This window comes from Rhinoraja longicauda, chromosome 13, assembly GCF_053455715.1.
Source record: "Rhinoraja longicauda isolate Sanriku21f chromosome 13, sRhiLon1.1, whole genome shotgun sequence".
Taxonomy (NCBI): domain Eukaryota; kingdom Metazoa; phylum Chordata; class Chondrichthyes; order Rajiformes; family Arhynchobatidae; genus Rhinoraja; species Rhinoraja longicauda.
The window spans coordinates 6,647,190-6,660,536 of record NC_135965.1 but is presented as its reverse complement, the minus strand read 5'-3'; the positions used below and the strand labels follow the sequence as shown (position 1 = coordinate 6,660,536).

General features: G+C 41.4%; 1 protein-coding gene across 1 annotated transcript in view; it reads left to right on the top strand.

The window, feature by feature from the left end:
* The window catches only part of LOC144599354 (uncharacterized), a 42,585-nt gene that overhangs the window by 27,671 nt on the left and 1,567 nt on the right, over positions 1-13,347 (top strand). The window contains exons 5-9 of the mRNA XM_078410146.1: positions 851-976; positions 5,725-5,850; positions 6,808-6,903; positions 8,039-8,243; positions 12,165-12,291. Coding sequence (XP_078266272.1) covers positions 851-976; positions 5,725-5,850; positions 6,808-6,903; positions 8,039-8,238 — 548 coding nt within the window. The 3' untranslated portion in view covers positions 8,239-8,243; positions 12,165-12,291. The remainder of the gene's footprint in view (positions 1-850; positions 977-5,724; positions 5,851-6,807; positions 6,904-8,038; positions 8,244-12,164; positions 12,292-13,347) is intronic.

Below are 13,347 nucleotides of genomic sequence, written 5' to 3'. Positions count from 1 at the left end.
CTGTATATATATGATATGATATGATATGATCACACCAATGAGCCTGTAATCTATCAGATGCATGTACGCATTACACGGGCTTGGGACCGCAACTAAAAACACGAAGAAACATTTTCACCCCTGTCATTCGCTGTTCAATGCTCTCCCATTTTCAGATGAGTTTGAAACATTCCCTGGCTTTCTTCTAGACATCAATGAGTGTGTAACCGTCACTCAGACTGTCAACAAATCTGCACCAACACTATTGGAAGCTTCCTGTGCAGTTGTGGTCCAGGCTTCGGCATCAATGTAACCAATTCTTCCTACACTAAAACATTGCTGAGTGAACAAATTATACAAAAGCTGGAAATCACATTGCACAAGATCTAAGAACAACTTCTTCACCATCGTTATGTTTACTGATATTGATAATTGCCATAAACGAGGATGTTGTTCATCCAGCCAGTTGCAGAGCTTGCATCTTTTTAATTGCCCTTTCTCGATAACTGTAATGCCAGAACAACATAGCACTTTATTCTGAAATCTTTTGTTTTCTCTTCTTGCCTATCTAATGCACTTGTGTATGTTTTTTCTTGTACTTGCGCATTGTCTACTTTATTTACTAAAACACAAACGTTTCTTGACACACTTAATATTTATAAATCAATTCCAATAGCAAAATACTGAGCTACTTATTGTTTCAAATGCAAAAATAACATTTAGAGAAAGACATCTCCAAATAATATGCAGGTGTCTGCAAAGTTGGATCTGATATTCCATTCAGTATCTTGTTAATAAGTGATGGAGGCTCAGCCGACAACTCAAAGTGATATAAAACTGACTGAGTTGTATTTCACTGTTGTCCCTCCAGATATCGATGAATGTGCAACCAGCACTTCAAACTGTCAACAAATCTGCACCAACGCAATCGGAAGCTTCATCTGCAGTTGTGTTCCAGGCTTCAGCATTGATGAGGCCAACCCATTGCATTGTGTTGGTAGGTGTTTTCATACACATAAACTACATGATGTGTAGTTCTAGGTGAGACAACCTACACTTCTTCCCATTGTTGCATTTGGTGCCTTCAATGTGGTCTCCTCTGCACCAATGTGGCTAAAAGCACACCTGATGACAACTTTGCCAATTTTTTTTACAGCTGAATTATTAAAATCAAAGTAAATTGTCAGATATTATGGAATTCAAAAATCAACTATACCCCCCCCCCCCCCCCGCCCCCTTCCATAAAATATAAATATTATATCTGTGTTTTTCAGTAGTTTGGCCATTTCAACATTTGGGATGTAAACTAGCAGGAAATCAGATGCCAGTGTTTCACATAACAAAAGTTTGGCTCACGTTGAGATACTTGTGTTTTCTAACAACAAAGGAAGTGGGGTAGCTCTATACATGGTGTATAATGACAGTCTGCAATCTACTGCTGTTCAGCGAGTGACAAACATACCATTGGCAAAGAAAATTGCAATCCAGGAGTTTCGTTTACAGTTGTGATCCAGGCTTCAGCATCAATGTAACCAATTCTTCACTTTGTGACAGTCAAATTTTTAATGTTTTTAAATGTGGCTGTTATTACTGCACTGTAAAATGTTGCTGACTTCACAATTTAAGAATGAATGAGATAGTATATCATTTCAATCTCTGAGTCTTCACAGCATGGAAAACAAAGATGCCCCTTCTAAGGAAGTCACATTTACACATGTTTAGTCCATTTTCCTCAAAACCATCCCATCACTGAGACATGATTCAATATCTTGACCTATTGGATCTTTGTGATGGAAGGAATCTTTGAGCACAAAGTTCTTTACAGATGGACAAAATGGATAGTATTTCTAAACAGCTTGTTTAGGCACAACTGTGCTGAAGTCCAGAAGAGATTGCAGTGTCATGTGGATATAGGCCAACCCATCACACCAATGAGCCTGCACTCAATCAAATGCATGTACGCATTACACTGGTTTGGGACCGCAACTAAAAACATGAAGAAGAATTTTCACCCCTGTCATTCGCTGTTCACCACGCTTTTGTATGATTTGAAATTGGGAGAGCATTGAACACAATGCTCTCCCAATTTCAAATCATACAAAAGCGTGAAAGCACATTGCACTAGATCTAAGAACAACTTCTTCACAATCGTTATGATTACTGATATTTATAATTGCCATAAATGAGAATGTTGTTCAACCAGCCCGCTTGCATATTTTTACATGCCCTTTCTCAACAATGCCAGAACAACAAAGCACTATATTCTGCAATCTGTTCTTTTTTCTCTTCTTGCACTTGTGTACGTTTTTTACTGTACTTGTACATTGTCTGCTTTTATTTAGTAACTTGCAGTTGTTTCTTGATACACATAATAATTATAAATCAATTCCAATAGCAAAATACTGAGCTACTTAATGTTTAAAAAGTAAAAACAACATTTATGGAACTGTCCCACTTTGGCGATTTTTAAGGGGACTGCCGCCGACTGTCAAAGTCGTAGCAGATCGCCGAAAAACCTTCGATTTTTTTAACCCTACGACAATGTCTACGACTCCCCCGACGACAATGCCTACGACAAATTACGACAACCTACCACTTAGGCGAAGACAAGCTGCCAACAACTGGTGACCCAGTCGTCGCCACCTAGGATGTCCACCTACGACAGCGACTACGACAAGCTGCGACAACCGAAGTCATCCTACCTCCACCCTCGACAAGCTACGACCGTCAGGTCACAACTGATGACAACGGGGTAGCCATTTCACGTAATTTTGGCGCCAAAGGGTTGTGGGTAGGGTCACTGATCATACTGCATCATGTTTACCAGGATGCAAAAAATGCTGGCATTGCTCTTACATCAACTGCAAGCCCTGCTGCTTGCAGCGGCCCTCACGCTTCAAATTCTGATAGACAGGAAGAATGGTGAAGAAGAAGCCCAAAAGAGGTTTGTGTGGCTGAAGCCCTTGTCTGTGAAGAGACCCAGGTTGGGCCAGTATGACAAGGTGATGACTGAGCTCAGCAAGATGAGGCTGCCATCAGAAACCTCACTAGGCTACCTCCTGAGCTTTTTCCCGAACTGAGGTCACGGGTGGGTCCTCTCCTGGAGAAAAGGGAGACCTTCAGGAGGAAGCCACTGGAACCAGGCCTACACCTAGCCATCACCCTCTGCAACCTTGCATCAGGAGACTCATACAAGCGCCTCTCCTACAGCTTTCTTGTGGCCCACAACACCATCAGCAAGGTTGTCCGAGAGACCTGTGAGTCCATCATCAATGTTTATGAAGATTTAGTCATGCACTGTCCTTCTACACCAGATGAGTGGAAGAGAGTGGCACAGGGCTTTGATACCAGATGGAACTTTCAGAACACAGAACAAATTCATCCATCATCAGTACCGCCAACAACCTGGCGACAACCTACGACAGCGCCCACATCAGGATACGACAAGCTCCGATCATTAGCGTCAAGCCAGCTGTCGCCGAAAATTTTTGAGCAGGGAGAAATTTCCGTGGCAACCCGGAAAAAGCGATGACTCATTGGAGACTACTCACGACCATGCCCGCGACACACCGTGAAACAACGGCAACCGTGTGGCGATAGCCTAGTTGCTGGCAGTCACCTTAAAAATCGCCGAAGTGAGACAGGCCCTTTAGAGAAAGACATCTCAAAATACTATGCAGGTGTCTGTAAAGTTGGATCTGATATTCCATTCAGAATTTTGTTAATAAGTGATGGAGGTTCAGCTGACAAACCAAAGTGATATAAAACTTACTGAATTGTATTTCACTGTTTTCCCTCAATGAATGTGCAAACAACACTTCAAACTGTCAAGAAATCTGCACCAACACAATCGGAAGCTTCATCTGCAGTTGTGACCCAGGCTTCAGCATTAATGAGGCCGACCCTTCGCTTTGTGTTGGTAGGTGTTTTCATACACATAAACTACATGACGTGTAGTTCTAGGTGAGACAGATCGAACTGCACTTCTTCCAACCACTTCTATTGCATTTGGTGCCTTCTGCACCTGTGTGGACAAAAAGACACCAAATGACAACTTTGCCAATATTTTTACTGCAGAATTATTAAAATCTATGTTAATTGTCAGATATTATGGAATACAAAAATCCACTATTCCCTCCCCCCGCCCCCCCTCATCTCCATCTATGTGAAATATATACATATTGGACCTATGTTTTTCAATAGATTGGCCATTTCAACAATTGGGATGTAAACTTCCAGGAAATCAAATGCAAGCGATTCACAAAACAAAGTATGGCTCACGTTGCGATATTTTTGTTTTCTAACAACAAAGGAAGATGGGTAGCAAAATACATGGTGTATAATGACAGCCTGCAATCTACTGCTGTTCAGAAAGTGGCTCACATACAGTTGGCAAACACAATTGCAATACAAGAATTTGAAATATTCCCTGACTTCTAGACATCAATGAGTGTGTAACCGGCACCTCAGACTGTCAACAAATCTGCACCAACACAATGGGAAGCTTCGTGTGCAGTAGTGATCCAGGCTTCAGCATTAATGTAACCAATTCTACACTTTGTGACAGTTGGATTTTTTTTTTTTTATGTGGCTGGTCTTACCACACTAAAACATTGCAGACTTAATAATTTAGCAATGGTTAAGAGAGTATATCATTTCAATCTCTGTGTGTCTTCACAGCATGGAAAATAACTGCTTGGCCGACACATTCATTTCCACTAAGATGCCCCTTCTAAAGTAGCCACATTTACCCACCCACATTTGGTCCTTACTCCTCCAAACCATCCATCACTGATCCATGCTTCAATATCTTGACTTTTTGGACTGTTTGAGATGGTAGGAATCTTTGAGCACAAAGTTCTTTACAGATGGACAAAATGGAGAGCATTTCAAAACAGCTTCTTTAAGCAAGAACTGTGCAGAAGACCAGAAGAGATTGCAGTGTCTTGTGGAATTAGCCCAAACCCATCACACCAATGAGCCTGCACTCTATCAAATGCATTTACACATTACATTGGCTTGGGAATGCAAATAAAATAATGAAGAACAATTTTCACCCCTTTCATTCGCTGTTCAATGCTCTCACATTTTCAGATCATACAAAAGCTTGACAGCACATTTCACTAGATCTAAGAACAACTTCTTCTCCACTGTTATGATTTCTGTTATTGATAATTGCCATAAAAAGGATGTTGTTCAAACTGCCAGCTTGCATTTTTGACTTGCCCTTTCTCAATAACTATAATGTCGGAATAACAAAGCAATATATTCTGCAATCTGTTCTTTTTTCTTTTCTTGCCTGTCTAATGCACTTGTGTCTGTTTTTCTTGTACTTGCGCATTGTCTGCTTTTATTTAGTGACACGCAGACGTTTCTTGATATACATCAAAATTATAAATCAATTCCAATAGCATCATATTGAGCTACTTATTGTTTAAAAAGTAAAAATAACATTTAGAGAAAGACATCTCCAAATACTATGCAGGTGTCTGCGAAGTTGGATCGCATATTCCATTCAGACTCATGTTAGAAAGTGATGCTCAGCTGACAAACCAAATGATATAAAAGTGTCTGAAGAAGGGTCTCTACCGGAAACGTTACCCATTCCTTCTCTCCCGAGATGCTGCCTGACCTGCTGAGTTACTCCAGCATTTTGTGAATAAATACCTTTGATTTGTACCAGCATCTGCAGTTATCTTCTTATAATAAAAGTGACTGAGTTGTATTTCACTGTTTTCCCTCCAGATATTGATGAATGTGCAACCAAAACTTCAAACTGTCAACAAATCTGCACCAACGTAATCGGAAGCTTCATCTGCAGTTGTGACCCAGGCCTCAGCATTGATGAGGCCAACCCATCGTTTTGTGTTGGTAGGTGTTTTTCTAGTTCTGGGTGAGAGAGAGATCTACCTGCACTTCTTCCAACCACATCTACTGCATTTGGTGCCTTCAATGTGGTCTACTCTGCACCAATGTGGCTAAAAGCACACCTGATGACAACTTTGCCAATTTTTTTGGCAAACAACAGGTACTAGGATAATGCAGCACCAGGATTCACTGATCAGACTTTTAAATGATACATTACTTGCCAACACAAGTGACAAACAATAGATGATGCTAATCATTCGATCAACAAATGTTCCTAAAAGCAGCCAAACCATTGATCAGTTCACAGTCACACGCTGTGTATTATTGAACAATTCTATAGAAACAGCACTGCCGTCAGGGGAACGTTACAAGAGGAGAATAAGTCACATTAAAAAGAATAAGATGTCATTTTGATGTGTGTCTGTATAATACATAACATAAAGACAAAGGCAACAGCAGACCAGTCATCTCTGTGAGGCACTCAAGAAGCACATTTTCAAAGCACCTATCCCATCACTGAACATGGATTAAATATTCAGTTCCCAGATTAGGTTGTCTTATTTGAAGACTCAACTAGAGTGATAATGGTGGCATTTTTTTTTTGCTTCGCATTTTGACACTTTGATGTTAGTTAGAATAGCAGATGCTAATGTAATCAACCCAATAATTTAAATAGGAAATACCAAGCAAATAGTCAAGTAAGTCAACAAGAAAAGTCAAGCAATTATTCATTTATTATTTGTAAGATTTTGGATGCTCATTTGTTTTGGAAAATAGCAGCAGATCCAATGAATCAGTTACCACTTACATGACTGCATGTTGCTAATATGCATCATCAGATTTACAAAATCAAATGATCAAATTCAGCTTGGACTCTCAGGGATATTTTACACAATTTACAAGTTTATCCATGAGAGTGCTGCCATGTATATTAACTGACATTTCTTTCCATATGTGAAGCTTCGACAACTTTTGCAAGCGCAGCAGCGACCAGGTCTACAGAGCAAAGTACAACAATGACACCTTATACAACTGAATCAACATCAACAGTGCCAGGTACCGTAAATTGCAACTCGTACTCTAAATGCATCAAGGGAAAATAAGAAAAAATGATCAAACTTGTGTCAACCGTCCTTAGACCCACAGAGTATCCTATCCTACCTATTCCTATTTGATTTCATACACCTGTATAAGATCAACAAATATTTCAGTTCTTAATTGTGGCTACATCCTCAAACTTATTGTAGTTTTGTTCAAGATACTAGTCATGAATAATAACAGTAAAGCGAAACCAGCCAAATTCAAAATATCTGGAAATTAGAAACAGTGAATGTTTAGTGCAAAGAAATTATAGGTGGTGGAATGCTCAGAGTTGGCCAATTAATTCAGGTAACTAATCAAAGTCAAAGTCAATTTTATTGTCAATCCTCAGCCAGTTCACACAGACAGAAAATCGAAATACCGTTTCCCACAATCCCGAGGAACAAAGTGCATAAAACAAAAGGCACAGCAAACAACAATCAACATAAAACATAAAATATAAAATATAGTCACTTCAAATTAAAAAAAAAAAAAAAAAAGTGTCTGGTGCTGGATGTGCGTGTGTGTGGGGTGTTAAAGTCCAGGTCCCATAGGGGCAGGGGAGAGAGGAGGAAGGGAGGGGAGAGAGTTCAGCATCCTGACAGCCTGGTGGAAAAAACTGTTCTTTAGTCGGGTGGTGCTTGACCTCAGGCTGCGAAACCTTCTCCCTGAAGGCAGGAGGGTGAAGAGGCTGTTGGAGGGGTGGGAGGGGTCACCCACAATGCTCAATGCTTTGCGGGTGAGGCGGGTGGTGTAAAGGACCATGAATGTGAGTTCTAAAGGTAACAGCAAATACTCAATCAAAACTGCATGCACAAACTCAATATTTTCGGTTGATGACAACTACATGATGCATTGTGTAATAGCTCGGTGACAAGTCCATGCATAACACAGAGAAAATAATTCCACATCAAAGTTTTTTGTGATTCTTGTGTTGATACACATCAGAACTCCAAATTTTATCCACCCTTTTATCTGTTGGTTACTTTCATCCCCTTTAACATTTCATCTCATCGGTTCAACTTTCGCTGTTCGATTTTACATGATTTGTGAAACAGAGTCCAATTTCCTTTCAATGTTCATTGATGTCACATCTTCATTTCATTCTCAGAACCAAGCACAACTGCCACTGCATCGACTGAACCTCCGCCCGCTGGCGTGGGAGCCGCTACCAGACCGAAGCTTACCTGCTGTCCCTGCCAAAGTGGCCCTGATCAACGCAAGATCCCTACAGAACAAGACCTTCATCCTCAACGACTTCTTCATCACCCGTGGATTGGACTTCTTACTGCTCACAGAATCCTGGCTTAACCCTGGTGAGCTTGCTCCACTCGTGGAACTCTGTCCTGATAACTGTAACTTCTTCACCTCGCCTAGGCTCTCCGGATGCGGTGGGGGCTTAGCCACTGTGTTTAAGAAACATTTCAACTGCCGCCTCCTGAACGCTGATCATTTCTCCAGTTTCGAGGTGCAACTAATTAAAGTAGGCCTAGCCTATCTCCTCTTAATTGTTCTTGTGTATCGCCCACCAAAAATGCATAAGGACTTCATCACCCAATTTGCTGATCTGATTTCTAGCATTTTGCCCAAATTTGACCGGATCATGATTCTTGGTGACTTTAATATTCATGTTTGCTGTCCCACTAAGCCTCTTGTGAGTGAATTTATGCACCTGGTTGAGTCCTTCAATCTGACTCTTCACACCACGGGACCCACTCACAAGTTAGGCCATACTCTCGACCTAGTGTTATCGTCCGGATTCCCAATCAACAACATTGAAACTACTGAAGCCTGTCTATCGGACCACAGCGCTATCATTTTTGACGCATCTCTGCCTTTATCTCCCGCAAAATCTCATCTCCCTGTTCGCTACTCCCGCGACATAAATTCATTGACTGCCAGTAAATTCTCCGAGGCTCTCACAGCTGCCCCCAACATCTGCACTATTGAGGCCTCTCCCCCCCATCTCAGCACTGAGGATCTCGCCTCTTTATTTAATATCACTTGCTCTTCCATCCTGGATTCTATCGCTCCCCTTAAAATGAAAAAGCCTAAGCCCAAAGGTCGGCCGTGGCTCAATGACTCCACCAAAGCCCTAAGAAGGGAGTGCAGAAAATCAGAAAGGAGGTGGAAATGTGACAAGCTTCAAATTTCCTTCGAAATTCTGAGAAACAATCTTCTCAAATACCAGGAAGCAGTAAAGTCTGCTAGAGCACAATACTTCTCCGACCTTATTTCCAAAAACTCATAACTCCAAGGTCCTATTTAGAACAATTACCTCTGTTATATGTCCCGCCCCCAGTACCAGCTTAGTTGGGTCCCCTGCTAAGTGCGAAGAATTCGCTAAATTTTTCACCAACAAAGTTGAGAACATTAGAATGAACATTTCCCCTCCCACCCGTGACCTAGCTGTCTCACTAGTCTGTTCATCTAAATTGGACTGCTTCCAACCCGTCACTCTATCCTCCCTTGCAAAGCTTGTCTCCGCTATGAAACCTGCAACCTGGCCCAATGATCCTGCCCCCACTGCCCTTCTGAAGGATGTCATTGCAATAGCCGGTCCCAGCATCCTCTCTATTATCAACAGTTCTCTGGCCACTGGCACTGTTCCAACCAGTTTCAAGCACGCGGTGGTCCAGCCCCTACTGAAAAAACCTAACCTAGACCCCACCTTGCCTAGCAACTACAGACCCATTTCCAAACTGCCATTCCTGTCAAAAGTCCTTGAAAAGGCAATTCTAAACCAATTAGTGCCCTACCTGCACCAAAACACCATCCTGGAAAGTTTCCAGTCAGGTTTCAGAGCCCACCACAGCACAGAGTCTGCCTTGTTGAAGGTACACAACGACCTGCTTCTCGCCATCGACACCGGCGACTGTGCAATCCTGCTCCTTCTCGACCTCAGCGCAGCGTTCGATACAGTGGACCACACCATCCTTATTGACCGTCTCCGGTACGCGGTTGGCATTGATGGCACTGCCCTGAGCTGGTTCGCTTCGTACCTCAAAGATAGGAGTTTCGAAATCAACATAGGCAGTTATTCCTCTGCTCCAGCTAGCCTCTCCTGCGGAGTTCCACAAGGCTCCATCCTAGGCTCCATTCTCTTCTCTCTATACATGCTCCCCCTTGGCCAAATCATTCAAAGGCACGGCATTTCTTTCCACTGCTATGCCGATGACACTCAGCTTTACCTCCCCCTGAAACCCAACAACCAGTCAATTTTAAACAGCCTCTCACACTGCCTTGAGGACATAAAATGTTGGATGGCACAGAACTTCCTCCAATTAAATGAGAGCAAGTCTGAGGTCATCCTATTCGCCCCCCCCCCCCGACTCCATCAAATTGATAACAGGCAGTCTTGGAAGTCTATCCTGCCTAGTCAAACCGCATGTCAAAAACCTCGGCATGATATTTGACTCTGCATTAAAATTTGATAAGCAAGTCAACGCTGTGGTAAAAGCCAGCTTCTTCCAACTTCGAACCATAGCTAAAATCAAACCTTTCCTCCAATTCGACGACACAGAAAAAATCATTCACGCTTTCATTTCCTCCCGCCTAGACTACTGCAACTCCCTATACACTGGGATCAGCCAATCTTCCCTGTCCCGCCTGCAACTGGTCCAAAACGCCGCAGCGAGACTCCTGACGGGTACCCGTAAAAGGGACCACATCACCCCGATTCTGGCCTCTCTCCACTGGCTCCCTGTACGGTACAGAATCAACTTCAAGCTCCTCCTATTCACGTATAAAACCCTAAATGGACACTCCCCCCCCCTACATCAAAAATCTTCTAACCCCCTTCTCTAACTCCAGGTCCCTCAGGTCGGCCGACTTGGGGCTACTCACTATCCCGCGGTCTAGGCTTAAGCTCAGGGGTGACCGCGCTTTTGCGGTTGCAGCTTCTAGACTGTGGAACAGCATCCCTCTCCCCATCAGAACTGCCCCCTCCATCGACTCCTTTAAGTCCAGGCTCAAAACCTATTTCTACTCCCTAGCGTTTGAGGCTCATTGAGGAGGCGCTGTGAACTGTTTGCGTGCTACTGTATGTTTCATTTTTTTCCCCATTGGAACCTAATCAGATGTACAGCACTTTGGTCAACGTGGGTTGTTTTTAAATGTGCTATACAAATAAAATTGACTTGACTTGACTTGGCTACGTCCGCCACTAGCTGCGAAACAACAGGTACTAGGATAATGCAGCAACAGGATTCACTGATCAAACATTAAAATGATTCATTACTTACCTACACAAGTGACAAAGAATAGATGATGCTTGATCTTTACATCAACCAATGTCCCTAAAACAATTGCAGTTGTTTGCTGAATATTATTAAATGATTCTAAAGAAACAGCACAGAGGGGAATATTCCAAGTGAAAATTAAGTTGAAAAAGAGGAAAAGCATGTTGTTACTTTGCTTTCTTATGCCTGTTTGATGCATAATGTAAAGTCCAAGGTAAGAATAGGGCAGTTTATGTGAGGCACTCATTGATTACATTTTCAATAAACCTCTTCCATCACTAAATATCAAGATACCAGGCTAGGTTGTTGTAAAGGATAGTCTATTTTCCGCCTCATTTTATCCAAGAAATAAAGTCCAAGCCTGCTCAACTATCACATATATTTCTGGTGTTCAAACAGGCTACACAACACTGGCTGGGAATGCAACTAAAATAATGAAGAAAAATGTTCACCCCGTCATTCGCTGTTCAATGCTCTCCCATTTTCAGATCATACAAAAGCTTGAAAGCACATTGCACTAGATCTAAGAACAACTTCTTCACCGCTATTATGATTACTGTTATTGATAATTGCCATAAACGAGGATGTTGTTCAAACTGCCAGCTTGCATATTTTGACTTGCCCTTTCTCAATAACTATAATGTCGGAATACCAAAGCAATATATTCTGCAATCTGTTCTTTTTTCTCTTCTTGCCTGTCTAATGCACTTGTGTCTGTTTTTCTTGTACTTACGCATTGTCTGCTTTTATTTAGTGACACGCAGAGGTTTCTTGATACACATTAAATTATAAATCAATTCCAATAGCATAATATTGAGCTACTTATTGTTTAAAAAGTAAAAATAACATTTAGAGAAAGACATCTCCAAATACTATGCAGGTGTGTGCAAAGTTGGATCGCATATTCCATTCAGACTCATGTTAGAAAGTGATGCTCAGCTGACAAACCAAATGATATAGAAGTGACTGAGTTGTATTTCACTGTTTTCCCTCCAGATATTGATGAATGTGCAACCAAAACTTCAAACTTGTCAACAAATCTGCACCAACGCAATCGGAAGCTTCATCTGCAGTTGTTACCCAGGCTTCAGCATTGATGAGGCCAAACCATCGCTTTGTGTTGGTAGGTGTTTTCATACACATAAACTACCTGACGTGTAGTTCTAGGTGAGACAGAGATCAACCTGCACTTCTTCCAACCACTTCTATCGCATTTGGTGCCTTCAGTGTGGTCCTCTGCACCTATGTGGCCAAAAAGACACCAAATCCTCTATTACCCCCTCCCCCCCAACCACACATCTCCATCCGTCAAAAAATAAATATTATACAAGTGTATTTCAATTGTTTGGCCATTTCAACAATTGGGATGTAAACTTGCAGGAACGTTCTTCATAATTACATAATAATTATATAATTTTAATTTTAAAATGTTTTAATATAATTAATTACAATGCATATAACAACAACAGTAAACCCCATCCCGCCCCTTCCCTACATAATCATGAAAACAAACAAACAAAAACAAACAAATCAATAAATTAAAATAAACAATTAAAAAACATAACTACAATGTGACAAAAAAGACAAAAGCACAAAAACATGAGTCAAAGTAATTTTCACAAGTCAAATATTTCAGTATTTTCACTGCTGGATTCAAAGAAGGTACAAAAGCGTGTGGCATTGAGGGGATAGTTTTACTTGTCCTTAATATTCTGTAGCACTGGGTTCCATATGTTGAAGAACTTCTGAGGGTTGCCAGACAATTCATATCTCAGCCTCTCTACGTGTAAGATGCCCATTAATTCTCTTAACTAAGTCTCAAACTGAGGAGCGGAGTCTGATTTCCATAGTTTCAAAATACATCTGTTGGCAATTACCATACCATAAACCAAGATTGTGCGAGCATTATGGTCTAGCTTCTCGAGCGTTTTGGAATACCCGAATAGAGCAGTTTCAGGGACCGGAGTTAAAGTGACGTTTAAAACAGTAGAGTACCATTGAAATAAAAGACACCAAAAGTTGTGAAGTTTTGGACAAGTCCAAAAGTGGTGAGCGAGTTTATCCTCAGCGGTCTTGCATCTATTACACAAAGGTGAGAGATCAGGAAATATCTTATACAGCTTAACCTTAGAGTAGTGTAATCTGTGTATAACTTTGAATTGAATCAGTTGTAGCCTAG